The sequence below is a fragment of the Apteryx mantelli genome, chromosome 2 (genome assembly GCF_036417845.1).
Source record: "Apteryx mantelli isolate bAptMan1 chromosome 2, bAptMan1.hap1, whole genome shotgun sequence".
NCBI lineage: Eukaryota > Metazoa > Chordata > Aves > Apterygiformes > Apterygidae > Apteryx > Apteryx mantelli.
This window is the reverse complement of record NC_089979.1, coordinates 161,188,559-161,210,723: the sequence shown is the minus strand read 5'-3', so window position 1 is coordinate 161,210,723 and position 22,165 is coordinate 161,188,559. Positions and strand designations below refer to the sequence as shown.

At 45.4% G+C, this 22,165-nt stretch overlaps 1 protein-coding gene across 1 annotated transcript; it reads left to right on the top strand.

The window, feature by feature from the left end:
* The first annotated feature begins 9,927 nt into the window (after nt 1-9,927).
* Nucleotides 9,928-11,960, top strand: HTR5A (5-hydroxytryptamine receptor 5A). The gene is made up of 2 exons (XM_013943642.2): nt 9,928-10,665; nt 11,628-11,960. Exons 1-2 carry the CDS (start codon nt 9,928-9,930, stop codon nt 11,958-11,960), a joined length of 1,071 nt encoding a protein of 356 aa, XP_013799096.2.
* The last annotated feature ends 10,205 nt before the right edge of the window (nt 11,961-22,165 follow it).

Below are 22,165 nucleotides of genomic sequence, written 5' to 3'. Positions count from 1 at the left end.
ACTTCTGGTGTGGACTCAGACTCACCATCAGCTGGCCTGTGAACCTGACAACCCACCCATCAGCGGGGACACCCCTGATGCCAACTGCCAGGCAGAACCTGAATCATCTTGGTGCAGCTTGAGCCTGGTGAGAACAATCCAGGGAAAACTATACCGGAGGGTTGGCCCATAAGGACAAGGAAAGGGCGAGAACAGTCATTGTACCATGCATCCGAGAACGGTCATTGTACCGTGCATCCATGGCTTAACCATACAGCTCTGATATGTGTATTCTATTTTTAGTTCAGTTATACTTCTAGCTTTGCTATACTTTTTAGCTTTGTTATACTTGTAGATTGGCTGGTGCTGATTGTTTAGTGTTGTCCAGCGTCTGTCATATGGATAGAACCACCTAGCTCTAATAAATTCTTATACTTGACAGAGGATGATCTCTCGAGTTCAGTACAACTAACCCTAGAATACGAAAGAACCCCGATGCCCCTCTAGTGGCATGTCACAATGGTTAACTCTGTTTACTTAATCCAAACCTTCGCACTAAACTTCACCTGTGCAAAATATTCCAGCTGGATGTGTATCAGGAATTGTTTGTTAGATGCACCTTAATGAACTCCTTGTGGTTCTCTACAACCCATGGTGTGGCCTTTTGTAATTCTCTTGTCATTAAGCTGGTGCTGTAATGCGGTGTTTAATGGGAGGGATTATCTGGGGCAAGGACATCCCAATGTTTTCTTAGAGCCACAGCTCTCATAAAACCAGAAAGGCTGCAAGAAAGTCTCCTAAAAGGGGAGAACATGCACCATGGCAAGGACCGTGTGTCTTTGTGCCTCCTCCTCACAGCCATGTCAAGCCCTAGTCCCCTTACGGACTCCGTGAAGCTGTGGCCATGCCACAGAGAGGCCAACGGCATAAGAAGGACGACCTGCAGCCAGACTCGCTGCAGTGCGGCCAGAACAGGAGGGATGGGGAGCACGTGTATGTGGGCAATTCTGCAAGATTGAATATAGCGCCAGGAGTCAAAGCTGGGGGATATGAGATATAGTATGGGTGAATGCTGCATGAAGGGCTTTAAAGCGTCAAAATGCTAAGTGGTGTTTTTTGACATTTCTCTAATCAGTGGTTGGCTGTGATTACAAAATGGCATTCATAACCCTACTGCCAAGTCAGCTGCTAGCGGTGATGTTTTAAAAGACCTTGTTAACTATTTTAGTGTTCAATAAAGCATAGAAGAAAAGAGAGGCATTAGGATATATTAAAGTGGCAGTCTCTGCCACTGTCTGCAGACACTGGCAGTCTCTCCAGGAAGCTCTGAAGATGCATCAGGTCTGATGAGAAGTCCTTTTAAAAAACATAGCCAGATTTCTTTGTTTCCACAAGGCCCGGCTTTTAAAGTGCAGATGAATAATATCTTCTGTTAATGGAAGACACCCCATGAAGTATGCTCAGAAGAGACCCTGAAAGAATTCAGTGGTATCAAAGTGGAAGATTTAGACTAATTTTACTCATGAAATTCTGATAGGGAAGTCACCTTTTTGGTTCAGCTGAGTTCAGACCTGCTGTGCTGCAGTCTAAACCTCAAAGTAAAGGTGACCACAGAAGAGGGACCTGTGGCCTGTGGTATGTACAGGCAGGAAAAGCATGCCTTCAGTGGACTGAGGAAGCCATCAGCTTTAACAAGCCAGATCCCTCGGCTTTCAAGTCACATACTGAAATCTCCACAGGGACAAGAATTACAAGGCATGTTCCCTTTACTTGGAGGCACTGGAAGAAATGTGGACGGGGTGGGAAGCTCCGTAAAGAAGGGGAAACATGGGCAGCCGGTGCCAGCAGCTCCCTTGGAATCTGGTGGCTGTATTCAAGGTAGCTCAGAGATGCTAGTCACAGCTGCCTTTACAGGGTTGGTTTTCCCCCACCAGCTTCTGCACATGCACATTGCTGCTGTCACACGCCATGCCCCCAAGCTGGAGCTGAACAGGAGCCACTAGTGACCCTGCAGCTCAGGCTGGCCACTTCTGAGTTACAGTATACCAACCCTGACTCTAGGCGTAGCAGGCAGAAAAAAAACCCAGCTATTTTATAATAAAATGCATTGCTAGACAATTAAAAAAAAAAGTCTGACAACATTTTGCTGTCAAAGTAGTGAATACTAGTTGTCAAAAATAATGATACTACTGATAAAAATCCTTGCGAAAAATAGACACACACATTTATACAACTGCTTTCATCCCATGGGTTCAGAGAATTTCATAAACAGGAAGACATTGCTTGATCAGGTGCCTGCTGAAGGAGAAGGCACCAAAATAAAATATTTTTAACACAATCCTGTCAAATTCTGTGACAGAAAGGATGTTTTGGGTCCTTTAAAAACTGCTGTCCCTATTCATATAGCTGGGAGTAAGTTTGCTGACTTTTGCCTCTGATCAAGAGGCAAGCTTTTTGTCAGCCTACAGGAGATGTTTGCAAACCCTTTTCTTGCAAAGGCATGTGAGCGGACTCATTTTTGTTGCAGGAAAAAACCCACATGGCCATATCCTACCATTTGATTTTTTTCTAGCTTTCAAATAATACCTCTCATTTGTATGAGGCTCTCAGTTGCTTAAATAACATGGAGATGAAATAAATAAGCAAAAGCCCACAGCTTTCCCATATTCTCTAATGAGATTTGTGCAGGTGGAAAGCCTGCCATGTTGCATGGCTTGAAAATACTGAGAATCTCACCTTGCTTAAATTAACAGCAGTTTTGCTGATCTGCACAGCCTAGGCAGGCAGGGACAGGGACGTGTAGAGATCTGCCTAATAACCAAGGAGGGAAGAAAACCTTCCACAGCTGGAAGGAAACAGCGTGTGAATATGGATGTGCTACACTCACTCATGAGCAAAACCCAAGCTGAGAAAGTTGTACAATCGACTATGCCAATCTTTCATTGGCAGGTACACTGTAGAGATGTCTCTGTAGCTGTTTCAGAAACCTCCGGGGAAAGGAGACAGCACATAAAGAAATGAAGCTAGTGGGGTGGAAGAAGAGAAAAGAATCTCCCACTGAAGAGATCATCTCTATGGGAGCTGACCTCAGTGGTTTCATTTTCGCTCGCATTGCCACCTCGTTACAATAACAAAACTAATCTCGAACCCTAATTGTGGCTTGGAGATAAGTTATTCAAACTGAGGAACAGACCCCTGTTGACATGGGCATGGTGAACCTACTGCTGAGGAGCCGAAGGGAGCAGGATGGGTACAGCGCTGGGAGCGAGCAGGGTATGTAACACAGCCCATAGATGCCGCAAGCCACTTTGTGCCAAAGCGCTCCCTCTCAGCACTGTGGTTTTCTCCCATTCTGCAGCTTTGCTCAAGAAGTTGAAAGACAGCGGCTCAGATCTATGACTCTTGGAGACCTTGGGCTCCTTCTGCTCCTGCTTTCTGCCCTGCCTTCCCCTTCTCTGACAGAGCTTTCCCACTTTTACCCCAGCCCTTGACACTGACTGTGTCCCAGCCATCTCCTAGCTACATCCCCCATACTAATCCCTGCAATACCTCTTCTTCCCAGGAAACATTCTGCTAATTACCCTGAGAAGCACCTCCCTAGCTTTAGAGGTCCGCAGAATATATTTGGAGGGGCAGGTGGATACAGAAAGGGAAGGAAGGAGATGTAGGAAAAAAGTTGAAGAACTGCAGGACGGAAAACTATTTAGAAAGATTTCTGTCCTTATTAGGGTAAATGGATCTTAAAACTTTTTTTCCCTGAGTTCTGAAAGAACATATCCAGACTATGAAAGGTTTTATGTAAATAAAGGTTCACAATCCTATAACCTGCAATGAAGCAGAATGGTAGCCAGGAAAACAACACACAACAGAAAAGCCCGTGTTCAGCCTAACACTATCACAATCTTTCCTACAGCTTCACACCTATGCAAATTGTCTGCCAAAACGCATAAAGCTCAAGATAAACAAATCTCTTCCACAACTTGGCATAAGGAAAAAGGGGCTGAACTGAAATGATAATTGAGTTTTAGAGATCCATCCATTTTCTGTCATCATGCCATCTGTCTCCCTGGCAGATTCCCGATAGTTTGCACTGGCAGCTTTGATTGCCAAAGCTCATGTATTAAGTTGGAGATACCTACTCTTCCATACACAATTTATTATTTTTTTATATGCCTGCTATTCTAGAAGATTGACAGAACTGCAGGATACTATGTACCCCCAGAAGCACAATATATTTGGAGATTTTTTAACTTTTTTAAAGACCAGAAATAAGGATACTTTTCCACTGTGATCTGCAACAACCTACAGAGACTAAGTCCATCAGAGTCACAGAAGGCATACTTTTCAGGGACTGACCACAGATAAAGAAGATTACAGCTGCAGGTGGATATATGTGTTAAGTATTTGCTACGACCAGAATAATAAATGAAAACTGTGTACACCTTATGAGGGCAGTACCCCCGAGGCAGGTTCCAAGTTATTGCATTACTGTCATAACTACTCACTGCAAAGCACCTTTGACTAAAAGCTAATATGATGCCTAGCATAACTCTGCTGACTCTCCTGGAATTACACAGATGATTAATGTTGTCCCTTAAGGTACAAAAGAGGTTATAAAATTATTTATATTTCATTTATTTACACAGAGTGCAACTTTAACTGCAGCAATGAATGATGTGGGAGTTGCCTGTAATACTTTATGAAGTTATGTTCCATCTGTTCCTCTGATCATGAATGTGGTTTTTGCTATGCAAAAAATACGGGCTAATTCCAGCAGGAGTTAATTCACATTAGGCAGGAAGATAGATAAACACTCCTGACAGTCCATTTACTGAGACATGCACAATAACACAAGGTACTGTTTGGCAGTCCATCCTCCCTTTAGGTTGGCTGTGTAATAAATTGTGGCCAAATTCAAGAGACACAAGGACTGGGAGGAAAGAGATTTACTAGGGAGTCTACACAAGAGAGGACTATGCTCTGCGCAAGACTATGCAAATAGGCTGCTCTGTTAAACAGCCTTTGTTCTGCCTTGTTTCTATTGCAGAAATTAAACAATACTTTAGTTATGTCACTGAATTCATACAACAGTGACAATTCCTAAATGAAGGCTTGCATGCCCTAAACCCAGTTAGACCTGGCATTAGAGGCTGGATGAGGAATGGTTTTCCTGCCATATAAATAAAACAACAACAGGATTTCAATTTTTTGTTTCCATTTCTGCTTCAGGGCAAACAGAGAGACATTTCAAAGTTCCTCATAAGGATCTGGAGCAAGAGAGCCCAGTTTGGCAAATGGGTCAATTGTGAGGGCACTTGCTGGGGATGTGGAGCACTCGGGTCTTGTTCCTGCCCTGGAGTACTCCCACAGTCCTGCTGCGTGTCCTGCTACCAAAGTGCAGGATCCGCTTCTCAGTCAGAAGGAATTGCTCCATTTTGCAATAAGTAATTACAAGTTGCTGGGAGAGAAAGACCGATTCCATCCTTCTGTTGCTGTGGCACTTGATTGGGATGTTAGAAATCCTAGGGTAAGTCCATGCTCCAGTAAATATGCAATTATTAAACAGCTTCAGTAGAAGGGACCTGAGAGAGAGCTATTCAGAATAGCCAGCCACTTCGTAATTAAGACACTCATATGGGACATGGGACATCATGATTCAAGCATATAGCCTAAATTGGGATGCTTTGAACTTTGATTTCCTGTGTCCCATGTAAATGCTCGAATTCATGGACTACTCCACTAAGGAGAGGGAGGCAATCACCCAATCTTCTTCCCAACTGGAGATACCATCCCAGGCCTGGGAAATGTTTTATAAAATTAATTAGATGAAGAGATTAAAGTTTCTTAAAATGGTTACATGTCCATGAAAATGGAGGGTTAGCATTCTTCCTCTCCCCTCCCAGAATTATATTTCTAACACCACAGGATACTGAAATTCAAACCAAGCCACAAGTGGGGCATCATGAGAATCAACCACAATGCAGGTATTGCCTGTCTTGGCTTGTTCTTGGAGAGATGAGAGCGAGAATCAGATATGTAGATGGCCTCTGAGGGTGTGAGAACAACCTCATGGTTTGTTCTGCCGTGCATTACAAGCGTGTCTGTATTTGAACAATTTGTTGTAATAAGAAAGGAGCTGGCAGTGTGCGTGTTCAAAAAGCTTGTCTAGATGTAAGAAGCGGCAGCTGGAGTTGATGAATGTAATATGAAACTTAAGTGGTGATTACCTGAGTTTTAGTAATTGCATTGATACGATAAATACTTATTGAGCAGTCCGGCTGACAACTGAGCAGAGCTTTCTGGGTTGGTGTATATATTTATAGTGAACCTATGTGTTCCTTTAATGCCCATTTAACCTGGCAGTTCTACCTATCCTGTAGACTTAATTCTCTTTTATTGAGTAAGTATGCTTAGCAAAAACATCTCTTTTGCTATCTCCTTACACTTTTCTACCAGTTATACGTAAAGGGGTTCAAAAGATCTGCATACTGATTCATATTAAAAGTCCATTCAGACCTGTCCCCACCAGCAAGCTATAGGCATTACTTGGAGGTGAAAATAGGAAGTGGAACTGCAGTGATTGTGCCTGGGGAATTCCCTCCCAGCCTCCAGCAACCAGCTACTGAGGGATATTTTGAATAGAAAGGTACCTCCAGTAAATGGTACTTAGTAAGGAGCAGCATTTAATGGTCTCTGTTGGAAGGAACCCTGTTAAATCTAGGAAGGTGGTGTCACTTTTAATGCCTCTGGCACCATCAATGAGGATGTGGGATAATCCTGACTTTGTAATGTAGATCCTTTCCCTAGAGAGTTTCGTAGATGTGACCATTCCATAAACATCACCAAATTGCCACAAATTCCAACGTTTCGCTCACTTTATGAATATCAACAATCCTGATGAAATCAATGGGCTTACTAATGTGTGAATGTAAACAGGATTTTGTCTTTCACATTTGTTCACCTCCAAAATATGGTGCATTCAAAGAGCTCACTTAAAGATTACAGAAACACAAAGTCACAGAATGATTTAGATTGGAAGGGACCCCTGGAGACCACCTAGTCCAACCCTAAAGAAAGGCCAGCTTCAAAGTTAGATCAGGTTGCTCCCAGCCTTGTCCAACTAAATTTTGAGTATCTCCAAGGATGGAGATTTCATAGCTTCTCTGGGCCCCTGTTTCAGCGTTTGACCGCTCTCACTGTGTCCATTGCATCTTGTCCTATCGCTGTGCACCTCTCAGCAGGGTTTGCCTCCACCTTCTCTACACTTTCCCATTAGCTATCTGAAGACAGCAATAAGATTCCCCCCTTAGCTTTTTCTTGCTTAAGATTGAAAAGCCCAGTTCTCTCAGCTGCTTCTTACATGTCACATGCTCCAGTCCCCTAATCACTTTAGTGGCCTTTCGCTGGATTTGTTGCAGTGTGTCAACGTCTTGTACTGGGGTGCTATACAGGTATTTGCTTACACTTTCTATTTCCAATTAGTACTCAGTGGAGCCATTCAACTCCAGAATCTGCTAATATAAATTTTCAGAAGTCCGGTAAGATAATGAAAATATGATTAGATCATAATCTAGTTTTACTTCTTCAGATTTAATACATTTTATTTCCATTTTCTTTTAAAAGTATTTTGATGTGCTTCTTGCTAAAGCAGAAGAACTAATATCTTCCTAGAAGCACATATTCCGTAGTCTGTAGTTAATTCTGTTAATTTTGGGCTTCATACGACTCTCCAGGAAGGGCCCATGCAACAAAAAACCCTAAGTCCTAGGAACTGCTAACTGTTATGATCAATTGAATGATAATCAAGGATGTCTGGCACCTTACAGACTAGGAATTTTAAATCAGGCAGCTTTATGAAAGCATGCAAAACCCCTTTGTCCTTTGAATTGTAAGTGTAAAGACTACCCATTCAAAAACTGTAAGTATTCATGTGTATAAATGACAAAATAATGATCTCGCCCTAAAAAGATGACAGCATACTTCTGAAATATGTTACAATCTCAAAGACTCTATCTTTTCTAGTAAATACAATGGACCAGGTCCTGTTCTCTGGTGCTGAGGACAAACGTCACTGCACAGCACGAGTCTATATGGGTTTTCCCACCCAAACAGGGAGGCCTCGTTCCTATGTTTTAGTGAGCACAGGTCTGGGCCCATACTGTCCTCCAAACCATGCCTAAGGACTGCCTGTGAGGCTGCTACCTGGCAGTGCCAAGGAATGGGCTAAATGGGGGGTAGATATGCAGCAGAGCCTGTGCCCTGGCTCTGTTTAGTCTACTAGTACAGACGTAGCCAAAAAGTGACCGTAAGGGCCCAACTCCCTCCACCAACAAAAATTCCTGAACCTTTTTTTGTATACGCCCCTTGTGTTTCACACGGTAGCACGGAGAAGCAGTGCTATCAAAAATCTCCTTTAATTAGTCCTTGCTAATAGTTACTTTGTTGTTTTTCATTATGAAGTTCAGAGGGATTTGAAAGAAACTCTAGAAAGCTGCCATTTGGTTTTACCCTCCATAGTACCAGGAGCACAGAACACATCTGCTGCTCCCCAGAACATCTGCTTCATTTGTATGTTCTTCCCAACTCTCCGAAAGTGCCCTACACCAGCAAACGTCCTCATCACCATGTCTTAATATTTATGCACTTCCCACCCGGAGCTGACCTGCGTTGCAGACTGAGCGTTGTGGGAGCGAATGCTGGCTCCTTGCAGTCATATGCTCACTCCAGGTGACAGCCAAAAGCTCTTTGGACGCTATGTTAGCATGGGACCATCTGGAGAAGCTGAGTGCCAGTGCAGGTACAGCCCTGCGGGAATGCTGTTGCAAGGCTTGCAGGCTGGAGCTGGCTTGTATCCTTGCACGGAGCTAGTGCATGTGGAAAGCTGCTTGGTGGGTTTATATTTTGCCTTCCACTGCGAGGCCCAGGATCCCACTTGTAATCACAAGTAGCGTGATAAAAGAAGCAGGTAAAATGCTCGAACAGGAGTTAATAACAATAGCCAACAGATTATTTTTACTAAAAGGCCAGCTAGCTGCTAGCAAGTTAGGAAATGTAAGAGTGGAAGTTCTCAGAGAAATAACCCCCTGCCACATCACACGCACGCACAGCATAACCGAGACTACGGTTTGCCAGATACGCACTCCAGCACACGGGAGCTTTAAAATTCTCACGGCACCTCACTAGGGCATTTTTAGAGGAACCCGGGCGCAATTCTACGCTGCCGTTAACTTTTCGCCTTTGCAGAAGAATCCGCCACGACGGGGAAAAGGAGCCGCGCGGCGCGGCCGGCACAAACAAAGCCGGGGCGCCGCTGCCCGCAAGGCGCCGCGGCACCGCTGCCGGCGCTGCCTCGCCTCCCCCGGCCCCGACCCGCCGCCCGGCAGCGGCCGCGCACCGACATGACTAAGCAGCGGCCCGGCGCCCCCCGCCGGCGCCTCGCCCCCCGCGCCGGCGACTCACCTGCCCGCCCGGCCCCGGCCCCGGCCCCGGCGCCGGCGCCGGCCCCGCGCCGCCGCGGCTCCTCCGAAGGGGCGCCCGCTCCGCCGCCGCGGCCGCGGGCAGCGCCGCCCCGCCGCGCCGCGCCGCCGCGCCCCGCCCCGCGCCCGCGGAGCCGGAGCCAGAGCCGGAGCCGGAGCCGGAGCAGGAGCCGGAGCGGGAGCGGGAGCGGGAGCCGGGCGGGGCGGCGGCGCTGCCCACCGCGCCGCGCCGGGGCCGGGGCTGCCGCGCCGGGCCGGGGGCTCCGGCTGCTGCCGCCGCAGGGCGCTTCCTCCCGCTGATGAAGACCCCGGCGGGCGGCCCTGCGGCGGGGAGCACGGAGCCGCCGCCGATCGGGGCGGCCCGGGGGCCTCCGCGCCCGCGGTAGCGCCCCCCCCCCCCCCCGTGCGCAGCGCCGAGCCCCGCGCCGCGCCCCCAGCCGCCGAGCCCCGGTGCCCTCCATGCCGCCGCGGCATGGACCGGCCGCTCAACCTCAGCTGCTTCGCGGCGCCGACGCCGGTCGCCGGCAACTGGAGCGGGGCCCCCGCGGGCCTGGACGGCGGCCGGGCGCAGCTCTCCGTGTTCAGCGTGCTCATCCTCACCCTCCTGGCCATGCTGGTGGTGGCCACCTTCCTCTGGAACGGGCTGGTCCTGGCCACCATCCTCCGAGTGCGCACTTTCCATCGGGTGCCCCACAACTTGGTGGCCTCCATGGCCGTCTCCGACGTGATGGTGGCGGCCCTCGTCATGCCGCTGAGCTTGGTGCGTGAGTTGTCGGGGCGGCGGTGGCGGCTGGGCCGGTTGCTGTGCCAGGTGTGGATCTCCTTCGATGTGCTGTGCTGCACCGCCAGCATCTGGAACGTCACAGCCATCGCCCTGGACCGCTACTGGTCCATCACCCGCCACCTGGAGTACACGCTCCGCACCCGGCGCCGCATCTCCAACATCATGATCGCCCTCACCTGGGCACTCTCTGCCTTCATCTCCTTGGCCCCGCTGCTCTTCGGCTGGGGAGAGACTTACTCGGAAGACAGTGAGGAGTGCCAAGTCAGCCAGGAGCCATCCTACACCATCTTCTCCACCTTCGGCGCCTTCTACCTGCCCCTGTGCGTGGTGCTCTTTGTGTACTGGAAGATCTACAAGGCAGCCAAGTTTCGCATCGGATCTCGGAAGAGCAACTCCATCACCCCCATTACACCAGAAGCCCTAGAGGTAGGTCATTGTGGTTCGGTTTTGCTCTAGAGAACTGCTGGTAGCAAATGAGCTCCCAGCTGCCAAGACCCCACCATGGTGGGAAAACTTAAAGTGTGCAAATAAACAGAGACGCACCAAAGCCATGCAAATCCTGAAGGCTTTCAGGGAAAAGTTGATTGCAAAGCTTGCAAGCCAGTCTTTTGACTCCTTCTGAGTCCCCGTTGGGAACCTGTGTGCATGCAAGGTGTAGCTAATGCAACTTTGGGCCAGATTGAGAGTTTCGGCTCCACGTGGGCGTGCAGTGACTCACAGAAGTCGTCCCGTGGAACGCTGAATCAGCGCTTGCTAACGTGAGTAAGGGGTCACCATTTCTCCCTTGGTGAGGTGTGTGGGGGTGTGGATGGATGGGATCCTGCCTAAACTATAGAAGATTACCTGGAAAGCAGCTGTGTTTTGGGGGAGGTTATGTTTGCCCACACAAAAGACATGTGCAAAATGTCCTTGTAAAGCCTTCCTAATCATGGCTAGATGGGGTCAACTTATCCCCGAGTATGGTGTTTGTGCACTGTAAGGATTTCTTGGGGATATTGTATGTTTAATACTTTTTTTCCCTTCTCATATTAAGGATTCTTAACCTCACCGTGTTCAGAGAAAGCAAGGACACTTTTGTGCATGGCATATGGATGTGTGCCTGTTCTACTGGGCTGACTATAAATCATAAATACTCATATTGTGATGCTTTGTGATCAGTTCTATGTGCACAGATTTCACTACTGTCTTTAGTTTCTCGCTTCACTTAAAAGTAGTTCTGTTGCTGAGAATTAGGGCATACAACCAATCTCCCTTCAATTAGAGTGTAATGTAGATGGCCCACATTTCCCCACCAGCTCTGGCTATCACTTGCATAATTTGGTTGTGTACCTGCTCTGTGGGATCAGGACTGAGGCACATATGCTGCAACTTGTGTTTGTGTTTGGCAGGTAAAGGAAGCTGCCCAGAAGCCACAGATGGTCTTCAATGTCCGTCATGCCACCGTTACATTCCAGACGGACGGAGACACGTGGAGAGAGCAGAAGGAAAAGAAAGCTGCCCTCATGGTGGGAATCCTCATTGGGGTCTTCGTGCTCTGCTGGATCCCCTTCTTCATCACGGAGCTCATCAACCCACTCTGCTCGTGCGACATTCCACCCATTTGGAAGAGTATTTTTCTGTGGCTAGGCTATTCAAATTCCTTTTTTAATCCACTGATCTACACTGCTTTCAACAAAAACTACAACAATGCCTTCAGGAACCTGTTCTTTAGGCAACATTGAGCAGGAAAAGGGAAACTTTCCCACTTCCCCAGGAACCTGATTTCAATGCGCAAAGAATCCTACCAAACTCCTGAGGAAGTTCAAAGCCACAGATGATGCTAAAGCTTTATGCCCATGGGTCCTATCAAAGACCCAGCAATGGTCCCAGTTCCTACGCAGACTCTCTGTCCCAGCTTCTAAGTTGGTTGCTATTTTTCCTGCAAAGAGTATGCAAGGGTTTTCTGGCCAGCAACAAAGCATTCTTCTTCTGGTCTCCTACTGCTTTCCTCTCACCCTCATAGTGACATTCTTGGGACGTTTAGTGGCAGTAATGATACAGAAGAGTCTTGTGGAAAAGAGTCATATTTGAAACTCTGGTCTGGCCCACTGCTGCCTGGTCTCTCAGAATATTAATCGGCTTTGTCCCACGTGCAAAGTTGGGACCCTTTAATGTCAGGAGGTTTTGTGATTGTATAGAAACTAGGTATTTTATGGTTTGGTTGAAAAGACTGTTTTGTCTTGTCTTTCACAGGTAGAGATTGTCATATGTTTGCATTTGGGGCATAAAACCCTCAGTAAGGGTTAAAAGCAGACTTCAGATGCAAAAGCCTTTTCTCACATCCTTTATCAACAATGGATTGTGCTATTTGATGTTGGATTCCATGTAGCAAGTTTTTTAAAAAAATTATTTATTGTGAAAGCTTAATGCATGGTACACACTAGAACGTGCAAGAATGCATGGGAAATCCACCACTCGTTCCCTGCCTGCTAAGTGTAAGCATCTGCCTCAGACCTTTACTTTCTGAGTTCAGAAATATTCAGGTGTTACTTGGCTTTCCGTCTGTGTTTCACAGGAGAAATCACTGTAAATCGTGGATGTATTTTGAGCAGTTGTGGGGCTGATTTCCTGTAGTTGCTGGGAGATGCAAGGGGTGTATTTCAGATTGCATATCAATGAGGAGCTGGTTTTGACTATTTATGAGTGTGATCCAGATCTTACTAAAGTCAAAAGAGAGACCCCGTTTAGTTTCGGTGAGCACTGGTTTGCAGGCAAGGTGCAGTTAATGACCAACAAAGTTTGATACTGGAAGCATGACAAATCCATAGAAATAATTTGCTGCAAAGAGCAGACTTAATTCTTCCTTGCCCTTCTCTCCTTCTTTTCTCCCTTCCATAAGCTCCAGTCCTGCCTGCTGGTTATCGCCGGTTGCCTCCCCATCTTTCCACATTGCGAACGTGATTATAATAGTTGACATTTCACTCCTAGAATTAGAATTATGCACTTTATACTGCATCACTATAAGAATGACAGGCCTTCAGAAAAAGAAAAGCATTAGTTTTAACTGTCAATTTTTAAGGGGCAGCCCTGAAATCGGACTGGAACTGAAATGGTTGAGAAGATGATGGGAATCGGAATGACATGATTTCATGTCAGATATCTCAAGAAGCAGAGATAAAAGGGAAAAAACATCTATAAATCACTAGAAAGCTCCCTGGTGGTGGATAGGATTAGTTCTTATTCTTAGTAGATCATGAAACATCAAATGTTAAAGTTGTCACAGGTCCTTTAAACCAGTCAAAATTCCTGGTATAGTTGGTAAAAAAAGACCTTTTTCTTCTCATATCTTGGGACAGGTGAAAATGCTTATATCTCGATGTGCTATCAAGTATTGCAGCTCTTTCAGGACGAGTTAAACAAACATCCACCATGAGTGATATAGATATAGCTGATCCTGCCTCGAAGCAAGAGGAGGAATAAGATGGCCCTTGAGATCTTTTTCAACTGTATTTTATAAAAGTCTATTAGAAACTGTAGGTAAAATCCTGCCCTTACTGAAGGCAATCGACAAATTCTCAGTGAATTCAAGAAAATCAGAATTTTATCCAGCATGTCTTGTCTTGTGAAAGGATTGTTTTAATGATAATTAATTCAAGGAGAAGATGGGTGGGATGGGAGCAATCTTCTAACTCTGCTCAAATGGAGTGTCTGATCAAGCTTTTGTGCTAACCATGAGCAATCTCTCTACAGCTAGTAAAAAGCCTTTTCTTTTTTTTGTTACTTAGTTTTAAACTATTATCAGTGACACCTCTGGCATATCAGAAATTTTAATAAACTCTTGAGCCACTTTTTTGCTTAGATAATAAGGTTGCATTGCTTTCTCTGGACAGTCCGTCACCAATGCAAAGTTGTTCTTTCTGACAGCTTACTACTTTTGTCGTGTGAAGGGCTGTTCAGCCAAAAATGAGTTGGAGAAAATGCTTCCTTGTCCAGCCGGCTCTTCAGTTAAGCTTGCCAATGCCTGAAAGTAGAAGATGGGCTGTTTATTTCATCTGAACAGCATTGCTCTGAAATACAACTGATACACTTTTAAAAACTGTTATGCTTTTAAGCACATAAAACCTTCTTTAGTTCTGAAACAGAAGAAATAACTTTAAAGCTAAACACAGTTGGGGAAAAAATGTCCCAAATGTATTATGTTAATTGATTAGACAGCTCTTCATCTATATCAGTAGTATCTCTCTGCTATCCTTGTTTTTTAAATTCTTACATCACCATGGCTTCAATAACTCTAGCACTACCTATTTAAACACTCAACAAAGGGTTAACCATGAAGTTGGAGGGATTGGAGACTTTAGTCCACCATTTTAACACATGATATCACATCTACACAACCCCCTGTTTTGGTCAGGGCTGTGTCCATCACCATTATTATTTGCTCTTTGACAAATACTGTAGATTCTCTGTCATTCCTACTGTTCTGTTTTGTGGGCTATCTTTGCACTGGCCGTGGAATAAACTGCAAAATCAAACATATATCCTGTATAAGTAGACAAAAATTAAACTGAAATCAATGGGAAAGGTTCCTGCTTTTGCTGCAGCTCGGTGTCTGGGATGAAGGTCCCCTTTGTTATATTCTATATTTATTCATGCTATGCCTTAAGCAATGACAAAGAGACATGAGAGGATTATAAAATGTCACCAGAGAATCGTGACTTGTCTACAGTTGCGAATAGCCCACTCTCCTGGCCTAAGTCACATCCACGTTTGTTTGGCAACCCCACATACAGTACAGTCCACACTGATCTTCTGCAACTAATAGCTCCCAGCTGGTCACAAGTTTTGTTCCTTTGAATCTTAACATAATTAACAACTACATCATGGGCCCATTCCTACAGCTCTTCCTTGAGACCTAAGACCATAGACTTTGCTTTTAAATATTCTAGCAATGTAGTGTGAGCATACAGGAAAAATATCATTATTCTGGAGCTCATGCTGAAGTTGCACCTCGAAACATGCAGATATGATCAGAGCACAGTGAAGGGGCCTGAGGAAACTTTGACGTCTGATCCCGGCTCAGAGGCCTTTTGCAAATCTCCCAGTATTCAGATACATATTCTGAGTTGGTTCCCAGAGGTCCAAATCATGTTTGAAGACAACCTGAGCTTCAAAGACCGTATCTTGTATCTTCATGTTCCCATTATAAAACAGAATCAGTGGTGTGAAGAGATCTACCTCACTGAGGTTTTGTGAGGATTAATTAGTAAATGTTTATCATGTAGCAGGAAGGTGGAACACTCTGGTATAAATGCCAAGTAGCATTGTAAATTGAGCTTCTATTTAATTTCTCAGAACATTATTTTCCATTGTTACTGAGTTTCTATGCTATTCAATGGCAATATAATAATTCCAAAAAAGATTTAACTAACCTTCTTCCACTTACAATTAATTTATTTTCCTCTCAATGCTCCAACAGTTCAATGAACTGCGTAGAACATCTGTATGGAAACTTGATAACTAGAGCAAGTAAGGGCTGTGCTGAATGCTATCTACTGAATGTCTCCTTGCAATACTGACTACATATTGTCAAGGTTCAAGGAGCAGCAGCTCTCAAGGCAATCTGCTACTGCATTTCCTTTATTTTTAGGGAGAAAGAAAGGTCACAAAAGAGTGCTCATGTATTAAGTGGCAGATTCGCTTAACACCTTCCTCCTCCACCCCCACACTGTTGACATTTCAGTATAATCACATCAAACAGGTGACTCCAGGACACGTGACAGTCATGTACAGCTAGAGGCGGGCCATGCATGCTTCATGATCCATTAATTTGCCTGGACTTTTCCTAAAAATTACTGCTGAGAGATGTGGCCTTTAAACTGGCAGTGGCAGCTGAAAGCGGGAGTTTCATGGAAGCGAAGTTGCAGGCAATTAAAACCATTTCACTTGACAAAGTGAATTAATGCCTACGAGTTCCAGCAGTCGCTGCAGGGAGGTACAACGGACAAAGCGTCCAAGTGATGTTCGCGATGGCCTGGTTTGAGCTGCTTCGTTCATGAGGGAGGCGTCGCCGTTTTGGGCTTGAATCCGTTCTTGGACCTAGAACAAACTGGTACAGCAACAAACTCACAGGGAACCTAGTATGGATATCACTTACACTCCACGTGAGAATGGTGGGGTAAATCACCTATGGCAAAATCCACATCCCCACTGAGATATACACCTGGGTGGACATCGTGTAACTGCCAGCATATTCACTGATTTTAAAAGATGTGGCCAAAAAACTCTTGAAACCATCATAATTTTCAGTAACATTTGGAACGCTGAGGAAGTTGCAAAAGACTGGAAGATAGTTGAAGTTGTGCCAGTATTTTAAAAGGGTAAATTGAGTGAGCCAGGTATTTATAAGGCTAATACTGTTACTGATTTGCAGCTTGAAACTGATCCTTGGCAAAAGCATGGAACAGCTGATAAAGGACTCAATGAATAAAGAATTACAGGAAATAAATATAATTAAAATAAATCACATTGATGTCTTTCTTTGATTTCAGCACATGGCTCATTGCTAATGGTGATATAAAGTATTCATTCTTCAGTAATGAATCTGACTTGACAACACTCTCTCAACGCTTTCATGAAGAAGCGAATAAAATAAGAAATCAATATGGGGTTCAAACTGTACAATATTTGCAAATGACTCATGGAGTGGAAAAGGTGTAAATAAAGAAAATGAAGTCAGTTTTGCAGAGATATCGGGATGCGAGTCAATCAGGGACATTTTAATACCGCACATGTAAAGCTGTCCATCCAGGAGCAGAGGGGGGAGGCTGACCTTCCAGCCTGGGAAGCAGGGATTGCGTCAGGGGTGGGAGGCTGTGTGGCACGTAAGGAGCTGAATAGTGCAACAGTTCAGTGTGGTGGGGAAAAATGGACATTTTACCTGGGCATGGGCTGTGTCCAGGTACGGATTTTAAGCCTGGTCGCTGGAAGTGAGAATACTATTTCAATGCGTTCTTTGCCTTTTAGCTATTTCCCCCCCCCCCCTCCATACACACTGCCAGGCAGCCAGCCTCAGCCTTTCAAATTGCTCTTCAATATTCTTTCCCATGCTGGTAAGTCAAATACTCTCCCTAATCAACCTAAAAAGCAAGACAGATGGACCCTTTCGCTGCATCCCCCAGTGCATTGCCGTTGTTTCTCAGTCTAGCTAATAATTTTGTTGGTGGGAACGGCATCATCTGCAATGCAGAGCCCCTCTGCCTGCTTGTTCGATGTTACGCAGGAGCTCACGGGGCTGGCTCCAGCTCCAGCGGGGTCTGCACCCTGGAGGAGGCACGGCCCTTCTCAGCTCTCTGAGGGGAACTGATAAGGGGAGGGAGAAAGTGGGAGCTATACTTTCACCTTGAATTTCTGCTAGAGCCGTTCCTGACAAATAAGTCCAAAAATCTTTCTTCTAGCAGCTCTCCGTGCTTCTAGTGAAAGCAAAGCTGACCAGGCTACCTCAGTGGGGTGTCTGGTCATCTGCACAGGAACATAAAGAGATGTGAAAAAGATTTCCTCAACCCACTGCAGACCGCCTAGGAAGAAGGAACATTTGCTGCACTATTTAGGTGTCCAACTTTTTCAATTCAATCCACCTCCCACATTGCTAGCTGCAGAAAATGATGTCTCTGTATCTTTCCAGACTATCTGCACTTGGCCAGATCCTCTAATTTGTTCAAGTATTGGCCTGAAAGTTTGCACTTTTCATCATTTCAGTGTTGCAACCTAAGGTCTACGCTGCTTTCTTGTGCCTTTCAATGACCAAAACATGGTTATGCCCAGTTCCCCTGGGCCTTGGCTGCTGACACCAAGGAGGGGAACCTTTAAAAGTTAGCATCTCTACCTGTAAGGAAAACTCTCTCTTCACTGGGTTCCAGGTTGCAGATGCCTAACCAGCAGCCGAATGCGTGAGATGGAAGGAATCTGTTTGCTCTTGCCTGAGCTACTGAGGTGCAAAGTTTGAATCAGCTGGCTCTTAACAAGGCACCCAGACGGTACCAAAGGTGGGTGCTGCTGCAGCAAATCCCCCTGGGGAAGCTAAGAGGGATGTCAGCATAAAGGGAAAAGAAGCAAAAAGTCATCATAGGAAGACCGTGGCTGAAGATGAAATAATGTTGCACAGTATCTGGAAACATTTGAAAATACCAGTTTTTTAAATCTCTTGTATTCCAAAATAATTGTAAATAAGGGTGTTTTTTTTCACTTTAAAGACTCGGGAAGGGCAGGAAGAAGTAATCTTTTCCTTTCCTAGAGGGAACTAAAGCTCCCACTTCCCTCCTGCCACTGCACACCTGCAGAGGAGGCAAGGAGTGGAAGAAGTTTTATGTCCAGCCCCACAGATTACCTATGCCCCTGTCAGGCAGATTTTATCAGGGAAAGGCAGAGCTCTGTACAAGGCTCACAGTCACATAGCTTCACAGTTTCAATAGAGACCCACTTTAAAGGTTGGGGAGAATAATTTGATGTAATGACAAACTGATCTTTTGGTGAGCAGCAGAGCATATGGAGCCTCTCTCACAATTGTCTGTGATTTGCAGGTCTGTGATGCTTTGCTCTCCTCAGCTGCTTGCCTGATGCCAAGGTTTCCAGGTGCATTAAAGCAAGATGCCCCTGCCGTGCTTCTTGGATGTTGCACACGCACATCACGGTGTCGTGGAGAATATTAAACAGATGGGAAGAGTACAGCAGAAGTGAGGTGTAAGGCAGTGCTGGCACAAGGGGTTACTTAGAATGCGGAATTTGAGCAGAAAAAGAAACTGCATGCCTACAGTATGAAATAGTTAAGCTTTTCTGAGGCTTTTTAAATGAGGGCCAGTAGCTGCTGAGGCAATGTTATGCAGCACTCAGCCCCGCTTCCCTGCTTCCCGCAGTTTCACTCTATGCTGAAGCCTGGACCTGTCTTTCAGAGCACGTTATCCTGGCTAAAGCCTTAGGGCTACTTTATAAGCAGATGTTAATAGTTGTCAACCAAAATGAAGGTCAATGCTGCTTCTTATTAAAATGAGTACTTACTGCATCCAGAAAAGATGATAAGTAGCATAAAGCCTTCAAACTCCTTCCCAAACCCTATCAGTAGTTGATATTAGTATTCAGAACACTACAAATAACTTTTAAATGAAAGTTATTTAACAGCAAATCTACTGCTGCTCCTGAGCATAGGCTTCTCCGCTTCATTGCTGTCACTTATTTAAACATATCTTCAAGCAAGCATTTATCCATTTGTAGCGTGCATACAAACATGTTCTCCAGTTATCTTCCACAGGTGATTTCTTAATCATTGGCACGAGACCTTCATGTGTAGGGCTGAGCACTGGTTTCCCCAGTTTGAGTTGAAAGGCAACAGCTCAGGCCACATAGAGCCCTGCCACCAAACAGTCCAGCCCTTAGGATAAACTTGATGATTCATTCTGATGCAGAGCTTCCAGACTGGTTTTCATCCCACTGCTTTGCCTGCCTGTGTACCATAACCCATCCGACTGGCAACTCCAGGTGAGCAGAGGAAGAGCAAGGTGCTCACCAGTGTGCACTACCCCTCACCACTTCTTATGGCTCCCTTTTTTTCTTGGAGCTACCCAAAGAAAATAATCAAATGTTTACTTGAGCCTGGTTTCATGGGCACTGCCACAGACAGGGATCTCAGAGTCATGGCTGTTCCTCCACTCAAGAGTTTGTAATGAAGGCAATACCTTCATAAACTAAACCCTGCCCCAAATCAAATGCTGCAATCAAAAGCTGATGGGTTGCATCTGCATCCCTCTAAATGGTTGTTTGCAAGGGTCTCCAGGTGCTTAGGACACCTCAAGTAGGCATGATTGGAGGAGATGGAGAGCTACTTTGTCAGTAGAAGAGTGAGTTCTCTCAGTCCCAGTTTATCCAGCACTGTTAATGGGCAGGGTATTCATTTCTTTTAGAGTAACCTTTCTTAGAGAGGGTCCTCCATTCACCCTGTGCAGTACCTGTGCAACAGGACTGCCATCCATTGTAGGCACTGGGCATCAGTGCTATGGAGAAGATGCAGAGCGTTGAGTTTTTATTCCGACTTGTACCTGATGATGTGAACCTGCACGCAGCCTGGCGTCTGCTGGAAAGAAAAGAGGCGACTTTGGAGACACAACAAATGAATAAACAGACAACGGCTGGTTCCCTGCTGCATCTCGCACCAGTCTGCGGCTCCGTGACTTGGCTCTCCCCAGCAGAAGCGTGCAGCCACAGAGGTAGCGAGAGCTGCAGGCGACAGACAGCACGCGCTGCCCTCCTCAGCCGCAGCAGATTTTGGCAGCGGGCAGACGGCGAGATGACTCCGCTAGCTTGCAGAGAAGGAGATTAGGTCAAAAGCACCATCTGGCCTGCTCACCTTTCTGCTGCTCCATGGCGAGATAAGAGTCTGTTTGGCAAGAAGTGAGGTCAAAGGCTGAGCATACTCTTATCTGCTCAATGGTGGCAGCATAGGGCAGGAGGAGACTGATTATTTTTCATTTACTTCTATCAGCTACCGTGCAGGGGGAAAAAAGAGCAATATCCCTTTTATTGTTCCCAGATGTGGTCCTAAGAGACTGCAAGCTGCTTAGACTTTTATACATTTGAATGGCAATGAAGCACCTAAATAACCTTCGTAATTCCAACCTCAGTGATGACTACACGAGGAAAGGAAAAGCGCACTCTCTGGAGCTAAGGAAGTATACTCCAGTTACGCGAGATGTCTCGATACTGTACAAAATAAGCAGTGCATACACGTTGTTTAGCATGCAGATGGTCAGGTTTGCACAGCTCTTTGCAGATGGAAAGTACTTGTCTTCCTTGCCCTCCACAACTCTTATAATAGCCCTTTGAGCAAGACAAGCCGGTCAAATCCACTGTTCTCCTTCATCTTTCCCTTTGAGCGCTCTGAATTTTGCGAGGCCTCAGAGGAGGATTAGCACTGTAAATTTCCAGGCTCCTTTATCCAGCTTTACACCCTTTAACGCTTCTACTCCAAGCAAAGGTAAAGCCGCTCGCTGTGGCTCTTTCCTGGTGGAGTCCCATGTGACGCATGTTACTCTATACCATGAGTTTCAGTCCTCTTCACCACATCAAGGAAGAGGCAGCTCTATAGTAATTCAAGACTTGCTACCCCAGAATCATTTCTGACCAAAATACTTAATGCAAACCCCATGAACTGAGTAGTCAAGAAAAATAGAATTGCGCAGAGCATAGGACAACATTGTTTCTAAAGAATGGTTGACTTATTTTTTGGAGCCAGGGTATAATTTTGTATGCAGTTTCTCGAAAATGCATTCAGAAGAAAAGTCCTTTTAGAAGACAGGTGAGTACAGGAGCCTCCTTTGTCCTTTGCCATCTATGCACAGTAGAAAAGAAAATGTGTGAACGCATAACAAGCCAACTTCAAAGATTCATTGCTTAAGTGCTACCACCAAGCAAACTGTACTACATACCTAAATATACCCAGGAGAATATGTTCTTCTTGGGCACAATGATCAGCCCACACACGCTGGAAAATCTCACCACAGAGCAATAATTTTCCCCAAAACATACACACACAAAGACATGCATGCTTCTTTCTTGCACTGCAACAACCATTTTAACTGCTTTTGTTTTTTGCTCTTGACTGGAGAGACTCTGTGCGAATGTACAAAAGCAATCTCGGCAAAAACTTAATTACCAAAACCTTCCTCTGGTCAGGGATAAAATGGAAAGGAAATCAACCAAGTCTTGCCCAGGAAAATTCTGTCAGCTTGCTGAATTCTTCTATTACACAAATCATATGTGAGGACATAAAACATTTCCAGAACTCTTTCTGGAGATTAGCAAGAAATTTTGGAAATCACTCTGAATCACTCCAGATTGAGTGCTATTTTATTATTAATTACTCATAAAGGGCTGATATGTGCTGGGTCTATAACACACAAAT

Excerpts from the sequence above, each read along its gene's own strand:
- HTR5A (XM_013943642.2), top strand. The coding sequence starts at position 9,928 with ATGGACCGGCCGCTCAACCTCAGCTGCTTCGCGGCGCCGACGCCGGTC. Across the intron at positions 10,666-11,627 it reads TTACACCAGAAGCCCTAGAG|GTAAAGGAAGCTGCCCAGAA; the intron begins GTAGGTCATTGT and ends TGTGTTTGGCAG.